This window comes from Sturnira hondurensis, unplaced genomic scaffold, assembly GCF_014824575.4.
Source record: "Sturnira hondurensis isolate 20B ecotype Veracruz unplaced genomic scaffold, ASM1482457v3 Scaffold0022908, whole genome shotgun sequence".
Taxonomy (NCBI): Eukaryota; Metazoa; Chordata; class Mammalia; order Chiroptera; family Phyllostomidae; genus Sturnira; species Sturnira hondurensis.
In genome coordinates, this window is record NW_028095539.1 from 6,393,457 (window position 1) to 6,413,850 (window position 20,394).

General features: G+C 56.5%; 1 protein-coding gene across 6 annotated transcripts in view; it reads left to right on the forward strand.

Annotated features, from left to right (window-relative positions):
* NUP214 (nucleoporin 214) overlaps window positions 1-16,422 on the forward strand; it is an 80,425-nt gene extending 64,003 nt beyond the window's left edge. For 3 of the 6 annotated variants that reach the window (XM_037036394.1, XM_037036395.1, XM_037036396.1), the window contains exons 31-35: window positions 3,440-3,596; window positions 8,774-8,926; window positions 14,877-15,016; window positions 15,728-15,752; window positions 16,195-16,422. In XM_037036394.1, coding sequence (XP_036892289.1) covers window positions 3,440-3,596; window positions 8,774-8,926; window positions 14,877-15,016; window positions 15,728-15,752; window positions 16,195-16,403 — 684 coding nt within the window. In that variant the 3' untranslated portion in view covers window positions 16,404-16,422. Of the gene's footprint in view, window positions 1-3,439; window positions 3,597-8,773; window positions 8,927-12,896; window positions 13,069-14,876; window positions 15,017-15,727; window positions 15,753-16,194 lie in introns of all 6 variants that reach the window. The other 3 variants (XM_037036397.1, XM_037036399.1, XM_037036398.1) reach the window with 2 other exon arrangements.
* The last annotated feature ends 3,972 nt before the right edge of the window (window positions 16,423-20,394 follow it).

The window sequence follows — 20,394 nt, forward strand, 5'->3', positions numbered from 1 at the left end:
CAACAGAAACAGCATATAGGTGATCCAGATATTAGAACTGTCAGACAAAGGTACTAGAATAACTGTTGTATTCAAGGACTTACAAGAAAATGAAGGAGTGATTGATAAAGAATCTCAGCAAACAAATGGGAATTACAAAAACGAAGCCACCTGAAGTTAAAATTCAGCATCTGAAATGACAAAAAAAAATTACCAGCCAGGACAACAACAGAGAGTGCTACAGAACAGGGGACTTGGAGACGTGTCAACAGAAGTTACCCAAAACGAAGCTCAGAGACTGGGGAAAAAGACAGTATGAGTGACAGTAGTAGGCAGTCCACTGTATGTGTAGTCAGAGTCCCAGAAAGGAGGGGACGGAACAGGGTTGAAAAAAGTTACACGAGTCCCTGGCTGGTGTAGCTCAGTGGATTGAGCGTGGGCTGAGAATTAGTGGGTCGCCAGTTTGATTCCCAGTCAAGGCACGTGCCTGGGTTGCAGGCCAGGTCCCCAGTGGGGGCCATAGGAGAAGCAACCACACATTGACGTTTCTCTCCCTCTCTTTCTTTCTCTCTCCCTTCCCCGCTCTCTAAAAATAAATAAAATCTTCAAAAAAGAAAAAAAATTACATGAAAAAGCTGTCACCAATCTTTTTCAAATTTGTTGATAAACAGTCATCCACAGATCTAAGAAATTCAGAATAAATACTAGAAAACCACAACTGGACACATCAGAGTTAACCTTCTGAAAACCAAATGTTAAAAGAGGAATTTTTTAAAAGATTTTATTTATTTATATTTAGAGAGGGGAAGGGGGGGAGAAAGAGAGGAAGAGAAACATCAGTCGGTTGCCTCTTGCACACGCCCCAACCGAAGACCAAATCCGCAACCAAGGCACGTGCCCTGACCGGGAATTCACCAGTGGCCTTTCACTTTGTAGAATGATGCCCAGCCAACCAAGCCATATCAGTCAGGGTGAAAGGAATCTTAAAATACCTTTGCTACCTTGGAGCAGGCCAGTGTTTGTCAGCCAGCATCGGTTTTGTCCCCCAGGGATGCTCACGGTCACAGTGTCTGGAGACCTGCTTGGTCCTTGTGAGGGGGGCATTCTGCTGGCATCTAGTGAGTGTGGGCCAGGGGCACACTGAGCACCCCACAGCCTTCAGGGGTACGCCAAGCACCCCGCAGCCCTCCAGGGGCGCGTCGAGCACCCCACTGTCCTCGGGGGTGCACCAAGCACCCCACAGCCTTCCAGGGGCACGTTGAGCACCCCGCATCCCTCCAGGTCAGAACTGTCCGGGCCCGAGCGTCAGCAGTGCAAGCGGCAGCAGCCACTGGGCAGACAGAGATTTCTGAGGACACAGAAAGCATGAACCATAAAAGAAGAAAATTGAAACCTGGACTTCATTAAAATTATAAATTAGTGCTCGTCAAGAGCCTTGTTACGAGATGAAGAGGCAGGGTGCAGACTGGGAGGAGATATTTAGGAAACGTCAAACCAGACAGCTCTGTCTGCAGCGGACGGTGTGGAGCACAGAAGTAGGTGTGCGTTGCTGAGTACGCCAAAGGGTTTATTCTTGTATCGCTCTTTGTTTATTATCGTCCATGTGAACAACTGGAAACCTCCTTTTGCCCTTCCCTGTATAAAGAGCTCCTCCTATGAATCAAAAATGAAAGCACACCCAGTTTAGAAAGTAAACGAAGCACGTGGACAGGTACTCGATGAAAGAGGGTGTGGGGTGGCAGTCAGCCAGTGGAAGCCCACGCAGCACAGCTGGTCCTCAGAGGCACACAGGCTGCTGCCGCGGTGCGGTGCCGCTTCACGCTGCTGGGACAGCCACACGTGGGGAGGGTCCAGAGCGTGACCTCCGAGTGCAGCACCAGCCCCCGTGGTCGGCCTGTGACTGCCGTTCCCTCAGACGGGCAGACCAAACAGTGACAACGGCCAGTGCGACGACAGCCATCCGTGTGAGTGAGTCCAGATTATTTTTTTGGTCAGTCAGCAAAAGATACAGCTTTTCAGCGTCCCAGAGAACGTGCGTGGTGAAGTTGTTGGTGTGTTTTGTGTGCCAGGAGGTGGGGGGAGTCGAAACCGCCACTCCAGAGCAGCTGGGTCTCTGAGACACACGTTGCGGGTGGGGGTGGGGTGGGGACATGGTGCGGTCGTTCTGAAACGCCGTTTGGCAGTTTCGTAGTGTGTTAAATACACACTGGCTTTCTGGGTTAGCAGCTCCGGTCCCAGGCATTTACTCAGGAGATAAGAGAATACATGGCCACAGAAAGACTTCCATAAGAATGTCCGTGGCGGCTTTGTTTAGGGTGGCTGTAAACCCTGGCCCCTCATAGGTGGAGGGCTGCTTGGCCGCAGAAAGGGAAGAAGGACCAGTGCTTGCAGTAACTGGGGACAGTCTCCAAGGAATGTGGTGATTCCAGCCAGGCCAGCTGGGTGAGAAAATGAAATGGAAAAGAAGGCATCCAGATTGGACGGGAAAGGGTTCAAGTTAGTAAAACGATGTTCAGGTGCTCAGGGAGTGCCTGGCACATAGAAGGTGCTTGATCGTTGGTCCATTACCGTCATTGTTCGTAGGCCGAACGGCAGCTGTGCTGAGCGTGTGATTATCTTTCAGGCACAGCTATAAAATGCATGGTGCTCCCAAGCTCGTTTCACTCACTCAGCATGCCCGGGTGGGTGGCCTTTTGTCCCCGTGGTACAGAAGAGGGACCGCTCTGCCCCGCTTTGAAGGGGACTCCTGAAAGTTGGACACAGCAACCAGTTTCTAAAAGTGTGTCTTACTCTACACGATCAGCCGAGGAGACTGTCTCACACTTAACTGATGCTCAGCATCCCTCCGACCTAGCACCCGTCTTCCTTCTGGAACCAACTTCTAGACACAAAGTGGGTGGTGTCATCATGCACCTCAAGTTAGCCACATCCGTTTGCAGACCTGGGAGGGTTCAGCGGCGGTCATCACCTCAGCGATGGAGCTCATTTGAGGCTTTCTACAGCACTGGCGAAGTCACTGGGAAATGAGAGGGCCCGTGTTGGGGGAGAGGACTGGCGTGAGCCACTCAGCGGCAGTGGCTCATGAGTTCAGCCAAAGACTAGAGAGATCAAAACGAGGTGCTCATAATAGCCTAGAAGTGTTTTTATGCTTTTTGCACTGGGGGGACACTTGAGGGGTCGGTTTTCTTGCCCCCGGCATCATGTGAGCAGAGACCACAGGTAGGGCAACATTGAGAGTTCCCACCCACCGCAAGTCAGGTTTCAGAGGACCGTGGACGAGCTGGGCTCTTCGGGCTTGTCGGGGGGCCCTGTGCAGAGCCCGGCTTCCTCGTGGTTGTGAGCGCGTTCTTTCCAGAACTAACCAGGCCCCCCCTGCTTGCCCCTGTGTGCCGGCTGTGCCGGTCTCCAGTGCACGCACGTGGCCTCTCATCCTGTCCTGCTTCCTGCCCCTGTTTTTCAGCAGCCATCGTCTTCCAGTGGAAGCGTGTTCGGGTCTGGCACCACTGCGAGAGGGGGAGGTTTCTTCAGTGGCCTTGGAGGGAAACCCAGCCAGGACGCAGCCAACAAAAACCCATTCAGCTCGGCCAGCGGGGGCTTCGGGTCTACAGCCGCCTCAAGTAAGTTGAGCAAGTTTTCCCAGTCTCTCCACCCCTAATGCCACTGTCATCCTTGTGGTGTTATCAACGCTTATGGTGACAAGTGTGGAAAGGGAAGGCTCCAGAAGGCCCACTTAAAATACCTACCCCAAAGTAGTGTGATCTGTTTTGATCTTGTTTCCCAGTTTTGGTTTTTTAATGAGTGTCCTGTATAATCTTGTATAGACACCAGAGCTGCAGGGAGCGGGTGGCAGTGAGTTCGCGTGGAAATGACTAGAAATGAGTGCAAGCAGACAGGCATGACCGAGGGCGAGGAGCGAGGCGGGGCCGCGTCGGGGCTTCCCTCTGTGCAGCGCCCTCTGAACTGGCCTAGAGTCCAGCTGCTGAGGAGGAACGTCACCCAGCAGTTGAAGCCTGCCTTACTTCTCATGTCTTGCATTTTTGTCTTACTTCAAATGACACTGTATCCTTCTGCTGGCTGATGTTCAGAATTCATTGTTTATCTGTCTCTCTGTGGTTGGAAATGAAAGAAGTTTTTTTGTTTAAATCTTTTTGAAAATCTACATCCTGCTGCTGGTGGGGCTGACACGGGGAGTCGGGCGTCCTTCGTCTCTGTCTCAGCCCCTCCCGCCTTGTGTGCGGCACAGACGCTGCTCTCCCCTGCCCTGCTGCAGCAGACCTCGGAGACCCAGGGCTGGCATGCCACGGGCAGGACAGGCGTCCTTGTAGTTGGAAACAAAGCTCTCTGTCCCCAGGCTGCTGGATTCACAGATTTAGTATTTCAAGGTCACTGTCCATCTGGTAATATGAAAAGAAAGATTGCCCCGGCTGGTGTGGCTCCGTGGATTGAGTGCTGGGCTGTGAACCAAAAGGTTGCAGGTTTGATTCCCCGTCAGGGCACATTGTCCCGTCCTCGGTTGGACACCAGTGAGAGGCAACTGCGCAGAGCTGCAGGGCTGCGCACACAGTGTGGACACCAGGTCCTGCACGGTGCTCTGCACTCTCTAGTGAGGAACAAGCTTAAAATGGTCAGGTGATTTCTTGGGGTGGGGGGCGGCGGGGGGTGGCGGGGGGGGGGGAGTTAAGTCGCAGAGCCAGAAAGGAGTAGATCTGCAGTTCAGCTGCATCTTGCACAACGTGCCAAACAGCATCTGGCACAGAGTAGGCACTTGGTACCGTACTGGTCACAAGCGTGGGTTTACCCCGTGGGCCAGTGTCATCTGCGAGGCTGTGTTACTAGCCTGTTTTGTTAAAACTGTAGCGAGTCCTCCCCTTGTAAAAGTTCCTGTCTTTCTGGCTGGTTCCCTTCCGATGCCACAGCTCTTGCCTGTCGGAGAATTGCCTTCTCTCCTTGATGGGCTGGAGCTGCTCACAAGAGCCTGCCGCGCCCGTCTCTCCCAGCCCCCACTCAGGAACGTCGGGAGTGTTTATTTACACTGTGCAAACTGGACAGTGCCCTCCCCAAGCCCGTTTGTGGTGCGCCATTGTTTCTGATGCTTTCGTTGTGGTTTAAAATAAACGCATCTGTTCTTGATACTAGGCACCTGCTGATCTTGATCTCCTAGACGCTGGCAGTTGTTACCCAGCAGTTTACTTTTATGCCTCAGGGAAGTTTAAGGGAATTTGAAAGGGTACAGGAAATAAACCTTTTTGGGGGGTTGTTTGTTTTTAAAAACTAAATGTATAACATGGTGGTGAGAGGGACGGCAGCCTCTGTAGCCCCGAGCACCGAGAACAGGACAAGAAGAAGGAGCAGTGGAGAAGAAGGAGCTGGAAGTCAGGGCCTGTCCCGACCACAGGGCTAAGAGTGCTGTCTGCACGTTACCAGGGACAGCCTCTTCCTCCCGGTGCCCCTGCAGCATCTGGTACTTGGGAGACCCGCTCCTTTCCTGGACTGTGTGGACCAGCGCTCCGGGTCCTCTTCCTGCCTCTCAGTCTTGTCCCTTCTCTGCCATTTCCTGTCATTGTGGGATATGTGCCCATCGTCATCTGTGAGTTACAGTGGCCTCCACGTCTCCTCCACTGTACTCTGGAAATCCACACCAAATTAAGTGGCTTGAGACTCTGCATTTGTTTTGCCACTGTTTCTACTCAAAACCCTTTGGCTGCTTCCCACTGATTACAGCATAAAATTGAGCTCCATAGGCTAAAATTCAGGGACCTTCGTGAGCTGGCCCAAAATTTTTTTCTGGCCCTGGCCGGGTGGCTCAGTTGTTGGGGCATCATCCCTATACCAGAAAGGTTGTGTGTTCGATTCCCGGGTGGGGTGTGTATGGGAGGTACCCAATCCATGTCTCTCTCTCTCTCTTTCTCTGTCCCCTTCCCTGCCTCCCTCCCTCCCTCCCCGTCAGTAAACATACCCTCAGGTGAATGTTTAAAAATGTACATATGCTTTTCTGACTTGGACTCAGTTTCCCCAGCACCTTCCCCCTGCCTCAGTCCAGGTTCACAATGCTCCTCCGCTCCGTCCGTGTGAATCCTTCTCCAGAGACCACACCCAGGTCCACTGTGAATCCCAGGGGTCATTTAAAGTTGGGCACCGCAGTGGGTCGGTAGGTGTGAGGACCTGCTGCCTCCTGGATCTTGTCTGAGGACGCTGGGCAGAACTGTCCTCAGCACGTGCCTCTCTGTCCAGGGGCCTGAAAGACGTGTGTGTACAGATGAGGAAGCTGTCTGGGGAGGTGCGCGGGCTCATGAGGCTCCCTCTGCAGCTCCTTTTCCAGAAAAGGTCTCAGAATGTGTCCTGGACAGGCGCTTCTTGAAAGTCCCTCTCAGTTCGTGCTGAGTTCTCGTCGGGGACGGGAGGCCTGCAGGAGGTCACGGGGCCTGCCTCTGCGGTCACGTTCACAGGTGATGCCAGGTTGTGCCGGTGTCTTCGCCAAACCGAAGGCCCGAGTCGCCGTGCCGGCATCCCTTGCACCGTCACCCAGAGGGGAGGCGGCAGGTGGCTCCCTAGGGACAAGCTTTCTTACTGGCTAGCTTATGAGGATCTTCGACAATGAAACGCTGCTCCAACAACCAAGAGAATCTCTTCTTTGCCATATTTTCAAGACCTAGAGACTGGGGTGTTTGGGAGCCGTTGGGAGACAGCGGAGAAACATGCCGACCGTAGAAACAGAAAAGCAGTGTGTTCAGCCGCTTAGTTCGGAGCCACCTGCAGCCGGAAGCGGCTTAGTGTGCTGGGCTCCTTCTGAGACTGCAGGCAGCAGCCATTGCAGCTGGAACGGTTGTGGTCTTGCCGTATTCACAGAATGAAAAGGATGTGACTTTCCACAGCTGCCCTGCTCCGGGTTTTATTACACCGACGGCAGTTGAGACGTGGCAGGGGAGCGTCAAAGAAACAGGACAAGTTGTGTTTCCTGAGGCCCTACCAGGGGCCCAACAAGGCATCATCTCACTCGCTCCTCACAGTGGCTTTGCGTGGGCACAGCTGCCACCCCCGCTTCATGTGTGCAGGACCTGGGGCTCGGCGAGGTCAAGTCCTGTTCAGCATCCTGGTTCAGAGGTGTTGTCAGGTCTGAATGCAAAACTCATGCCGGTTTATTATAATGTGCTATGAACATCTTAAAGACAAGGGATTCTTAAAGGGGCAAAGGGGTAAAGAGGCCCAAGAACTTGTAAATGTTCTCTGGCCTCTCTGGAAATGAGGTCTCCCAACATGGTCCCAGTAAGATCATTTCTCCTCTGTATTTTGAATTTCTCCAAGAGGAGGTGTAACTTTTAGTCATGAGTGTGACTGTCCTTTGAAACTGTGTGTCATTCACACTAAGTCAGAAAATCGCAGACCCTGCTCTGGGACCTCGGGGCTGGAGGAGTGACTGAGAAACCTGGCTGTGTCCCCAGTGTCAAGTGTACGGCCACCGAAGGGCTCAGGGGCCTCTAGCTGGCTCATCAGGGGAACGGCCAGACTGTTCAAGGGGGCAGCTCAGGGGGTGTGAGCCCAGGGATCCGAAGTAAGGGCTGACCGCCCCCGCTGTCAGGCAGGCACTTCATGGCCCGGCGCTTGCACCATCAGCAGCAGTTTTAGAGAGCAGGTGACCATGCAGTGGTCCGAGGCTCCACGTCATCGGGGCCTGGAAGCCAGAGGCAGTCATGCCCCTGAGGTAAGGCCACTCGGTCCAGGACTGTGGACCGAGCGCTGCGGCTACAGCATTAACAGGCACGTCTCACACGAGTAGGGTCGGCAGCAGGACGAGGGGTCCTGGGCACTGTCTGGTTAGTGGTGGGCCAACCGCCTCTTCAGACCGCTTGACTCAAGAGTGAGTGGCCCTCTTGGCCCCCCTTTCTCCCACCGTCTCCACCGTGGGCACCTGGTGGGGGTGGCCTGGCTTCGTGCGGGCCCTCGAGCTTCGCACCTGGCACAGACTCTCCCTCCCTCCCCCTGGAGCTCGTCCCACCAGCCTCCCCGCTGCACCTGCCTCCTGTGGGTTCAAACTCGTTTTAAAGAAACACCTGTCCACACAAGGTGGACAGGTGCTTGTCACTCGTCTTGGGTTTAGCGATCAGTCTTCATTGTTGGGGAGGATTCAGAGCACGTTTGAGGGAGTGACTCATAGATGTGAGTATGGAAGGTCAGGACCTTAATTGGACTTCTTAGAGGAAATCTTCCTGGCCTCTCTTCCCTTCTCAGAACACGCCTGGTGCCCATAGGCTCGGGCCGGAGCCCCACGCTTGTTGTCCACCCGCATTCTCCGAGCAGGCCAGGCTTGGCTGTCAAGGCCGGAGGCTGGGGGCCGGCATACTTGGCTTGGGCTGCCTCTAGTGTCATTCTCTCAGGCTCGGCTGAGCTCGGAGGTGGTGTTGGTGAGGAGTCGGGCGAAAACTAGCCTCACTCTCAGGAGAAGCCAGCCTGGAGGGAAGCCACTCTGCTGGTCCTCCATGCAGAGGGCTCGCCCCTGCGGCAGCACAAATGGGTGTCTGCAAGGGAGCCCCCTGCTCCTCCTGCGCTCTGTGCCTGTAGAATCAATCGTGTCAGGACATCCTGAGCCCAGGCCCTGATTTGATTAAACACTGGCGATCAAGGCGCAGGTGGACCAGAGAAGGTGTCCATTCGCCTTTGCTCCGCATACCCTCTTCATCATGCCCTTCCCCCAAAATGCCCAGCCGAGGGTTCTTCCTTCTCTGTCCTGAAAGGTAGACAAGGAGTAAACAAGTGTTCTCCCTCTGACCTCCCTCATGCGTGCCTTTCGTCCCCTCAGGCACCTCTAGCCTGTTTGGAAACAGCGGGGCCAAGACGTTCGGCAGCTTTGCCAGCTCCTCGTTTGGGGAGCAGAAACCGGCCGGCACCTTCAGCTCTGGAGGAGGAAGTGTGGCATCCCAAGGCTTCGGGTTTTCCGCACCGAACAAAACAGGTATTGGTGTCCTTACCTGCTGGGGTTACTTCTGTGCGTAGAGCCGCATATGCGCGGCTGTCCAGAAGGAGGTGGCTCTCGGGGGAGGGGGGCTGCAGGGGATGAAGGGCTTCCCCTCCCCTTCGTATTATTGAGCATCTGCTATGTGCCTCACACTGGGTCCCCTGAGACGTGTTCAGAAGCATAGAACGCATGTAATGGAGCCCTGGAGAGAATTTAATCTTTTTAGGGAGGAAAACGTAACTATTTAGCAACTACAGAACCAAAGTAAGGGCACATATAAGACAGATTGGGTAATTTCTTTTGTCTGTATCATTTTGTCATCTTTGCCAAATCACTCGTTTTTGCTTCTGATTAAATCTAACAAACGTAAACATGTTGGATGCACATACACGATACCCAGACACGCACGCAGCTCCTGCACGCAGCTCAGTTGGCTCTCACAGTCGGTGCCCCCAGTAACTGAGAGCTGGCAGCGTTGCCCGCCTTGCCAGCCTTGCCCCTTAACCTGGCGTTACTAAAGTATTTATGAACTGCGACTTTTTATAACCACGCCTTATTACATTGGAAGCAACATTTTTCAAGGACATCAAATNGGATGCACATACACGATACCCAGACACGCACGCAGCTCCTGCACGCAGCTCAGTTGGCTCTCACAGTCGGTGCCCCCAGTAACTGAGAGCTGGCAGCATTGCCCGCCTTGCCAGCCTTGCCCCTTAACCTGGCGTTACTAAAGTATTTATGAACTGCGACTTTTTATAACCACGCCTTATTACATTGGAAGCAACATTTTTCAAGGACATCAAATGTTTAGACTCCAAAACATGCTTCATTTCTGTCACCTGCCTCTGTCCTGTTTCTGTCTCTGAGGTCTCCAGGGGGGTCTGCCCGCCTGTCCCTGTGGCACAGACAGTTGTGGGAAAGGGCTTGTTTGTTGTTTTTAAGGTGGGGGAGAAAGGGGATGTTTGCTGAAAAAGCAGTTCTTCCGAGCAGGCTCCCTCGGGTGGGCGGCAGGGCCCTCCCTCGCTGGGCACGTGGGAGACGGGAGTTCTGCAAGTGCCAGAGGAGGGACCCACCTGCAGGCTGGACGCTGGGCAGCGCTGACCAGGACGGCCCCCAGTCGGCACCTGGGCCCCTTGCAGGGCCCGAGGGCCGTGGTTTCCGAGGCCGTGGTTTCCGAGGCCCGGTGCGCGGCCCCTCAGACCTGGACGGGCCTGGGCGAGCCCCCTGTTGCCAGTGTTTGATACTTTTTCCTAGAAATTAAAATGGACTAGAAGTGAGCGGTGCAGCTTTAGTTTGGCCCCAGCCTTCCCTGCAGTGATCGGTTTAAAGGCTCTCGCTCCTCATTAACGAGGCACATGCTCCTTCACTAAGAGATTTTCACCGAGCCTGTTTTCTTCAGGAACCTGGTGATGCTTCTTCGACTCGTGTGTTTACCTCACGTGTCGGGGTCCCAGTTGACTGGGGAGCCCAGTGCTCTAACTTTCACTAGAGAAAACGCCCCTCCCTTTCAGAGTGGTTTGGCTATTCGATTACGCTCCCCCTAAAACCACCAGGTTGGAGCCCTCAAACGGAGAAAGCTCCCTGGCAAGTACACGCCAAATGGGTGACAGTGAGGGTGGTGTGCCTCCGCGGAGAGCGGTGCCTGGGCATCGGGACAGCTGTCCTCGACACAGAAGCCCCCGCCTGCCCAGGCAGCCCGAGAGCCAAGGCATCGGGATCCGTGCGCTCGGCTCTCCCAGGGACTTAGCCTGAGGGTCCAGGTGGGTCTTTGAAAAGTTCCAGAAGTGTCCATCCTTTCTCAGCCCAATCGTGTGAGGAAATTATACTAATGGAGGTTACTGGTGGAAAGGATACAAGGAGGGACAGGCTGGGAGTGACCTTTTCACCATCCGGTCCCCTGGGTTCACCCCACTCTGTTGCTGGAGTTGCCAGGTTAGTGGTGGTGGAGGAATGTGGGGGGAGACACACCATGGTTAGGTGAGAGGTGGCCCTTGCGTCCCTCGCTCCAGCCCCAGCCCCACCCTGTACCAGCTCGCCGAGTGTGGACAGAGGACACCTCCCCAGGCCTCAGTGTGTGCTCGCCTGTGGAGTCGGCATCCCCGGTTCCTGAGCGTGTTCGAGCCTGGCATTCAAGGGGCTCTTGGCAAATCAGATGTTTTAGTACCGTTGGTTACTAGTATGTTTTTTGTACTGACCTGGAGAAGAAAACATGAAAACGCAGGATCTAGTAAGGTTGAGTCCCTCCTAGCATCAGGGGCGGTTGCCGTCCCCAGGAACAAGACCAGAGCAAGCCTTCTCCTTCCGGCTCACTTAGCCGTGACCCAGCCTTGTGCGGAGGCCTTCTCTCTCCCCATCCGCTTCCCTTTCTGTGTCCTGGTGGCTTCTCACTTTTCACTGGCCTCCACCGCAAGGTCTGAATGCGAGGGAGGCCCGGAGAGGCCTGCGTGTCTAGAAAGAAAGGGTAACTGGATCTGGGATCTGCCTTAAATAATTCAGCTGTGAGGGGGGTTAGCACTTTTTTTTCCAGTCCGTTATATTTGTAACCCATCAGTCCTCGTCACCATAGCTTGGAATTTCACCCACGGTTTTAAAATACAGAGTGTTTACCCCAAATGTGAGCCTCAGCGGAAAGCGTCTTCTCAGTGGCGTGGGCCCTCGAACGCTCCACCAGCCAAGTCGAGTCATGACAGCAGCTCGGGAGCAAGGCAGCCGGGGGCCTTCCCGGTCCCAGGGCTGAGGCTGGTGGCGGGCCAGGCTGCTCAGAGAGGGCCCCATTGACCCTCTGTGTGGAGTTCACTTCCGAAAGAGGCGAGAAGAACAGCCCGGTCCCTGTGGCCCAGTCCCTTCCTTGTGCCTTAGGCTGCCTTCGTGCCCTTCGGCATATGGCTACTAGGCTAGTCCTCATTTAAGAAATACTCCCCTGGAGCACTTGTACCGTTCGTCCTGTTTCTTTCAGTAGACACTCAGGTTTTCTCTGGTGATGGCCTAGAATAAGGTAAACAGTGTCTTGGGATTTGGGGACCCTCCTCAGGAGCAGAAGGAACAATGAGGGAAGGACAGCCCCTCCTCCCGCCCCACCGCCCGTGTCCACGTGAGCAGCAGGGCCGGGAGCCTGTGGAGGGTGCCTTGGCCTTGGGGCCTCCCCATGGCCGATGTGTGACTGGTCGGTGCGGCATTATCAGAGGACACACGCAGTGTGCCCTCTTACTGAGTAGATGGGGTCCTGGCCGCAGAGAGAAAGCATTTTCCTAAAAATTCTTCTGGGTAGAGAGAGAGAGAAAGACGGTGGTGAGAGATGTGAGAGCCGATAGCTTTAAATAAGTAAAAAGCCCTGGCGGGGCGCCAGCACCACGCAGCTCTCCCCCTCGAGAGGCCGTGACCTGGCCCACAGGTCTCCCAAGAGGGGACTCGGAGCTTCTAGGGTCATCCTGTGGGTTTCCATGCAGTGACACCTTGCCAGCGTGGTGATGAGCAATAAAACTGTCGTCTTTGACAGCTAAAACGGAACTGGGGCTTCTGAGAATGGTTTTACAATGAAGAGTCTCAAAACGGTGCTGCAGGGCTGGGAAGGGGCCCGAAATGCGCCAAGTTGATTCTCGGTGACAGTCTGACTTGACAAGACTTGGAGCTGGCAGGTCCAGCTCACCTTTGGGAGGGCCCGGGGACCCCTCAGACAAATGCGGGGTCTGCTTGGCTCTCAGGTTCCCAGGAGCGGTCTCCCGAACAGACCCCAGCCCTGGGCTGGAACCGGAGGAAGAGGTGGTTTGGTGGTTGGGTTGGCTTTGGTTTGCATTGTTTTGCTGATAGAAGGGGGGTTGCCCTTTGTCAGAGTTCTTTGTACGTGGGTTTCTAACATATTTTCCCTTTTTTCCCTCCTCTTTTGATTTGGTTTCTCACTGCTCACTGTCTTCTTTTCCTGTCCCTTCCTTCTCCCCCCATTTCTGTTTGCCTCTGTTTTGCTCAGGTGGCTTCGGTGCTGCTCCAGTGTTTGGCAGCCCTCCTACTTTTGGGGGGTCCCCTGGGTTTGGAGGGGTGCCAGCATTCGGGGCAGCCCCAGCCTTTACAAGCCCTCTGGGCTCGACGGGAGGCAAAGTGTTCGGAGAGGGCACCGCGGCTGCCAGCGCGGGAGGATTCGGGTAAGCCCCTGGGGAGGGCACCTGTGGCCGTCCTGGCGCTCTGGGTTTGAGAAGGACGTTCTTGCATTTTCCCTGCTCTTGATCATGAGCCCCGTGGAAACCAGTTGCTCCAGGATTCCTCTGCTCCCTGCGAAGGCTTATTTCTTCCAGCCAGACTCCGTAGAGTCCATGAGAGGACGTCAGCCTCATTGCTGTTCCTGGTGTGGACAGTACTGGTGGGCAGAGCCCTGTGCTCTGGCTGGAGCGAAATGATTGGTTAAAGGAAGAGAAATAGTTCTTCCGTGGCTCCTTTGCAGCCAAGATTGTCCCTCGTGTTGTCACTTCTGCTTGGAAATTCTGAGTGTGTCACTCTCACCAGATCATTTCCTCTCTGGTTGTCGTGCATTAGACCACTGTCCTTGAGCAAGCCACTCCTGTGTCCCCTCCTCCACTCCAGACCCCAGAGAGGGTGTTTGGCCCGCAGTCCCCTGGGCGGGCTTCCGTACTAGGCACTAAGTGGGCACCACACACTTGAGAGTGGGTGACCGCTCAGCTCATGAAGCTGCTGTTACAGCTCTGTGCACGTCCTCACTTAAAAACAGCACATTAGTATTAAAAAAAAAAAAAAAAACAGCACATTAGGCAGCAGCCCCGGTAGTTCAGTCTGGTTGACAGAACCCCCAGGAGAGAACAGCTTTCGCCGTACCACGAAGCCCCAATACCATACACGTGGTCCTGGCATCACCTCATTCAGAGGAGGTGCCGGTGTCCAACACGAGCGTCTCACTGACCTCTTGCCCTCGGCACTGGACACACAAAGCTAAAGATTTGGGGAGGGGGGTTTGGTCTGGGGAGCTGCCACGGTACCAGGGTGAGTCTTGGGGAGGTGATACCATCTCTTTCTTAAAAATGAGCTTATGTTCTTGCTCACACCCTCCACAAAAGAACCCGGGACAGAAGGGTTGGCAGGTTTCAAGGAAAACAGGCAAGTCTTTGTGTTGCTTCTCAGGTTTATGTGGAGAGTGACGGGTTTTTTAAGTTTCCTCCAGGAAACCCCAAGAATTCACGTCAAGAAAAGCTTTTAAAGGCACTCTGGGACTGACCAATGCCTGACGCTAGTGTTCTCGGCAGGTCTTGGTGACACCGAGCAGTCACCGCCCTCCAGCACAGAGCTCCGCAGTTGCCGGAGGGCTCGTGGGGGCTGGGAAGCTTGAGGTTTTATTTACGCTCTGCCTTTATCACCTCGGAGGGGCCCTCCCAGGGGTCCCGGCCGCTGGCGAGGTGGGGCAGGGCTAGTGAGGACCAGCCGACGATCCCAGTGTGACATCTCCGAAGAGCCCATCATCCCCCCTGTGTCAGGCCCCTGGCCTCTGACCCCGCAGACATCTGAGGAGTGCCGGCTGTAGTTTGGGGGAGGGCTGAGGTGGGAGTGGCAGGGCCACGCAGGGTGGTGCCTGTAGATGGACATTCAGACAAGGAATGGATAAAGGGCGGGGGGCTCAGTTGGTAAGGAACGCTGAAGTGCTGGGGTAAAGTTCAGAATCATGGGACACAGAGCGAACAAACGCAGCACTGCTCCATTTCCAAGCAGCCTGGCACCTGGGACAGTGGACAAAGCTCACACACCGGACAAGCTGCAGTTTGGGGTGCCGTCCTGTTGTTTTGCTTCCGAAAGCGGAGGCGGCTTGCTCCGGCTCTGGCCTGTTCTCTCTGGGGGGCTGCTGGTCGGGTCCCTCAAGGCACGTCTGGCCCGCAGCCGGAGGCTGCCACGGCTGCCAGGCACAGGGCAGCGCAGCCGCAGTAACCCCGCGGTTTCTCACTGGCACCAGGTTCGGGAGCAGCAGCAACACCACGTCTTTCGGGACCCTGGCCAGCCAGAACGCACCGACGTTTGGGTCACTATCCCAGCAGACCTCGGGCTTCGGCACCCAGAGCGGGGGCTTCTCTGGCTTTGGATCGGGCACAGGAGGTAGGCAGGCGGTCCTCCGGGTCCTCCGCATGGTGGTCCGCCCCACTCTTCCTCGGCTGGTGCCCAGCCCTGCCCCACCGCCGAGAAATGAGTGGTGTCTGCCGGGCGTTTGGGGCGGTGCTCTGGAGGCTGCAGGTGCTCTCTGTGGATTTGAACTAGACTGGTAGCATTGTGCCTTCTCTCACCACGGAAATGGCTGGCTGGATTTTCTCCTCAATATTTGAGAACCTGAAATAATCATCTTACTAGCTCTTGGTTTAAAAACCCAAGTCAGCAAAAAAAAAATAAGATGTAGAAACTTCATGAAATGCCTTTCATTTGTTTGCTGCTCTGCCTCTCAGACAGCGGGGATGTGTGTGCTGTTTCTATGTGGGTGACCCGCTCGGGAGGCGCAGAAGTCGGGCATTGCTGCTGTCGTAGAGATGGACACGCAAGGACCCCTCTGAGGGGCCCGTTTGTGCACAGGTGCAGACAGTGAGCAGCAGAGCTGGGCCCGGGCCAGGCCCCGTGAAGCTCGGCGAGGGGGCCGGGCCAGACCCTGTGCCTGCCCCCACAGGGAGGAGGGAAGAGCCCTTAAAATTACTCGAAGACGACTGGCCTCCCTGCGGGGCCTGCTTTCTGTCTGCCCCGGGGCGGGGGGGTGGCCTTGGGTGCACCCCTTGTCCTTCAAGTGCATGTGTGTTCTAACGTCGCCCTTCTTGTCTTTCCCAGGGTTCACCTTTGGATCCTCTAACTCGTGAGTTTCTCTGATGTGGAGGCACTGAATGAGGGTGACGGAGTGGGTGGTGCGTGGAAACACCGTGCCAGCTTGTGCTCTGTGTGTGCGTACTTCCTGCTTTGGAAGCTTGTTCTGGAAGCTTGTTCTGGAAGCTTGGGGGCTCCACGGCAGGTTTGGGGTTTTGCGGCTTTGCCAACCTCGGCAGGGATGTGGCGGGAGGTGCCAGGCTGAGCCTCCGGCAGGGCCACACCTGAGAGAGAGACAGGCCTCCCAGTCGGCAGAGGCTGGAAGGCAGGACTCGAGCGATGCCCTTCCAGTGGGTTCCAGGCCCGCAGGCCAGTCTCCGGGGTGGGTCATCGTGCAGCTGTGTGACCGTGAGGGTGCAGAGCCTGCGGCGTGAGCACCAGCAGCTGTGTGAGCCCAGAGGCTGACCTGCCCCTCTCCCGGCACTTCCTTGCAGGTCTGTCCAGGGCTTTGGTGGCTGGAGAAGCTGAGCAGGTGTCGTGCTTCTTCCAGTCCCTGTGTGCCGCTGCCTGCTGCACTCCTCTGCGCTGGGCAGCGCCGAAGCAGCCCTTCCACGTGGACATTCTTGCCAACGCCCCAGGGAGAAGCGGCGGGACCGGCGCCCACAGATGCTTCCCGGTTATTTTCCCCCACCTCTGCCATTAAACCGTTTGGTGTGTTTGCACACAGACGTAAGTGGGTTTTTTAGGTCATGCCGAGGACAGAGTTTTCCTCGTCTCTGTGGCCGAGGAGCTGTGTGGCCACCCCTCGGCCTGCAGCAGGGTGGTGCCCAGCCTCTCCTCGGGCTCAGGGGCTCTCCTCACAGGGAAGGGGCTGAGTGCTGGCTTGTCATCTTCTCGAAGTTGGTGTCAGGACCATCAGGTGCCCACTTCCGGTTGGGTGGCGGGGGAGAGAGCAGTTGGTGCAGCTCAAGCAGACCTGGAGCGCACCGGGAAGGTGTCCTCGAAAGGGCCTGGCTCGCCTTCTCGTCTGGCCCAGCTGCTGTGTGTGCTGCAGCTAGTGCCCTCCACTCTGGAGGGGGTGGGCAGTGGGGGGAGAGACAGCCTTCCTCTCCAGTAAGTGACAGTGACACTGGCACTCGTGCCGGCCCTCCGTTAGCCACAGTGCCTGACGCATACACAGGACTTCGGGTCGGGACATGTTTCGTTTCTTAGGCCGATGACATGACAGTTACTGACAAGCAGAGGCGGTCCCATGCACAGTGGGTGGCTTAGGAATTTGGCCCAGAACATGCCAGTTGCTTCAGCTTGGGTCATTAGCCAGGAGCGCCGGAAGGGACAGCTGGCTGGCGTTGGACACGTTGGGAAGGTGTGTCCTGACATGTTTTAGTGACAGTTTTCCCATGAGGGTAGGTCTCCCTGAGGTCCCCTCGGACCGCAGCCTGGTGTGCTGGTCCTGCTGGGCCGGTGCCCGTCACCCAGCCCTGTCCTATGGCTTCTGATCACGTGGACTTTAATCGAGCATTGAGGTCCATGCTTCCCCCGCTTGTCGAAGAAGGAGTGTCACGGACAGACTGCCGGGCTGCAGACAGCAGGACACCCGCACCAGAATGAGACCCGAGGGCGGCCCGGGCAACTGACCTGCTCTGTGGGGTTTGCGAGAGAGAGTGAGGTCTGTGTGTGCTGCCCTCACGGCCTCTCCAGACAGCTTTGGTCCTGGTGGGACAGAGAGTCTGTGCCCCACACCCCCGTTCTCATGTGAGCCCGGCCACAGGGCAAGGTGGCCCCGAGACGCACGCAAGGCCAAGCACAGGGCCACCCCATACCAGGAGAGCTCTGTGGTCTGTGCGCAGGGCCATCTCTGGATATAGGGGCCTGGATTTTGATGGAATGCTCTTGACGGGGGCCCTCACTGTTGGGGGGTCACGTGACCAGCGACTTCTACCTCAGCGTGTCATCCTATCAGCCATCAAGCCGACCAGGCCAGTCTCCCACTTGTCTGTTTTCCCGGAGGCTTTTTATAAATAGAAGCTGGTTCGGCCTAAACCCTTGACCTCAAATTCTCTTCCTTAATCCTCCGTGGAGGTGGTGTGTGGCATCTCCCCATGAGGCTGTATCAGCTGTGCTCGGCCCGATAATGCCCCCCAGGCCCTGCCCACAGCTGCGCCTGGGAATGCAGTGCGGGTACAGGAGCCCCTCTCGGCTCCTCTTTTGGGTCCAGTCACACTGGTAGGAGGCAGGGGTCATCTCGGAGCACAGCCTGCACGCATCCCCTGAGACCCAAGCTCCCAGGAGGTGAGGCCCAGAACACACCGTGGCTCCAACCTGCCCAGGGAGCCTTTCCTGGGAGGCAGGCAGAGGGGCCCAGCTGGGGTGCACGGATGAGTCCCAGCGAGGAGGAGGTGCCCCACCCCACCAGCTCATACAGTGGCTGCGGTGGTGGGTGGGCAGTCGCAGTTGGCCTCACATACGCCTGCCTGAGAAACCGGAAAGGCCGGGGAAGTAGTTGAAGGAGCTAGGCCTTGATTTGCTTGGCTCTTCCAGATGTGCACGTCCAGTGTCCCCAGGGGTGGTTCTGACGGCAGCACAGTGGTGGAGGCCATGAATTGGGCTTCTCGGGGACAGGTAGAGCCCATTGGCGCAGTGGGCGTGTTCTTGTCCCCATGCTGACACGTGTTCGGTCCCCTTGGTGCCGCCCCACCCCAGGATTGGCCTGCTGCTCGCCTACAGCTTTGCTTTCCGTCCCTGGAGGGCCTGGTCTGTCCAGACCCAGATGCTCACTCGCTCTGAGCCCGGAACCCGGCACAGGGTTGCCTCGTGCAAGGAGGGCATCCCCCTTGGCGGGTGATGGAGGTGGGAACCCCAGTCTTTCAGGTGGTCATGGGGACCAGAGGGGCGAGTATGTAGAGCCCCGGACTCCAAGGAAGCTCTCACTGACTGGGGACCGTTCCCGCCATCCAGGGCCCTGCCCTGCACCTGGGAAAACAGTCCAGGTGGGTGAGGGGCTGGCCCTCCCCACCGCCCACACAGGACGGCTCAGTTTGAGGCTCCACGTCAGCAGAGCTGAGTCGGACCTTTGACAAGCTGTGCAGGTGGTCCCTGGACCACATTTTGAGGAAGGCTTTCATTGTGTCACTAGGAATATTGTCCCCCAGCATCTGAAAGAAAGTCTGCCTCCCAGGAGCATACTCATTTTGTCAGTAACCCCGAAGTTTGTCAGACCCCCGAAGTAAGGGGTCTTCCCGAAATTGTTAATGACAGCGAGTTTAATTTCAGCTGCTCTTTGGGCACCCGCTCAAAAAGTATGCGAAGGTACAGATGGGCCGTCACCTCCCCTTTCAGACAGCTTCCGAACGCCACCTCAGGGCAGGCTCCCCGCCCTCCAGTCAGCCCTTCGTGCTTGGTGACATCGGCAGGAGCGGTGTCCCCGCGTCCTGCTGACTTGGCTCCCAGTCTCGTCCTTTTCAGCTCTGCCGCTCCTGGTCTCCCGTCCACGGCTGCTCCCAGAGCAGCGGCTCAGCGCTGCTGGGTGCCCACGGGGCGGTGTCTGTCCCTGCCCCTGCCCTCGCTCCTTGACCTCTTGTTCCCTCGTCACTCACATGTGGACAGAAGCAGGTGGACGGAGATGGTGGTGGCCCCACTCCTGCGAGTCCTCGGTGTTCCCCCTGGGAGGTTATCCTCGGCCAGAACCCAAGGCTCCCCGGTCACCTGGAGTGGGGCGAGGACAGACGGAACGGAACCTGAGAGTTCTGTACTGAAGACCCCTCTGAGTCTTTAACATTCGTGTCTGCTTTGTGAATCAGTAAAGCAAAACGGCCTGCCGTCTGCCCGTCTTCTTGACCTTGGAACCATTCCACTGGCACCAGGTTCCTTTGGAACTCACCCCGGGAACGGCTTCATCACTGGCACTGCCAGCCAGAAGCACCCTCACCTTCTGTGGGTTGGCTGCAGCCTTCCTCCTGCACCACGGCCTGAGCCATGCGGGCGTGACCTGTGCAGGCCCACCTACACCGGGCTAGGCGGCCCGTGCACTGCCGGCCGTGCAAGGGCCTCCGCTGGGGGTCTGTGTTTCTGGAGGGCTGATGTCCGCTGTGGCCGGTGGTCAGCACCCCACCCCTGGCATCATCCAGGGGTCTCCCGCCCCACTGCACTAGTGGTCATTCTGTGGTGGTATTTGTGTCAGGTCCTGTCTGTCGTAAGTGCTTCCCAGACATCTTCACGGGCCCCTCATGAGCCAGACACCCCAACCCCCATCCTTGGGTGAGAGCATGAGGCTGAGAGAAGCAGCGTTTGCGAGTCTCAGGCCGGGTGGTGGTGGAGCAGGAGGCCCCTAGCCACGCCTCCTGCCCCATCCTGTGCCACCCCGCTGCCAAGCCCCTGCCCACACAGCGGTCCAGTCCACCCTGTGACATTGGGCTGACCTTAGACACAGGTCATAGCAGATGCTCGCCTGTTGTGTAGTCATTTGTCTCCGTTCTGCTGGCTCCAGCCTTGTTTTTGGTCACTGTCTAAGCCATCGTCTCCCTGGGGAGGCTGGGTATAGCCCATGCAGGACGTACCGCGCACAGGCAGGCCTGCTGGTCACTTTCTGGTGAAGGTGGTCGGTCCGGAGGAAGTGGCTGGCTCTGAGCCCTTTGGTTGGCTGCCCCCCTCCTTCCCCTGCTGTCTCTTCCGGGGTCCGGCCCTGGGATTTTCCA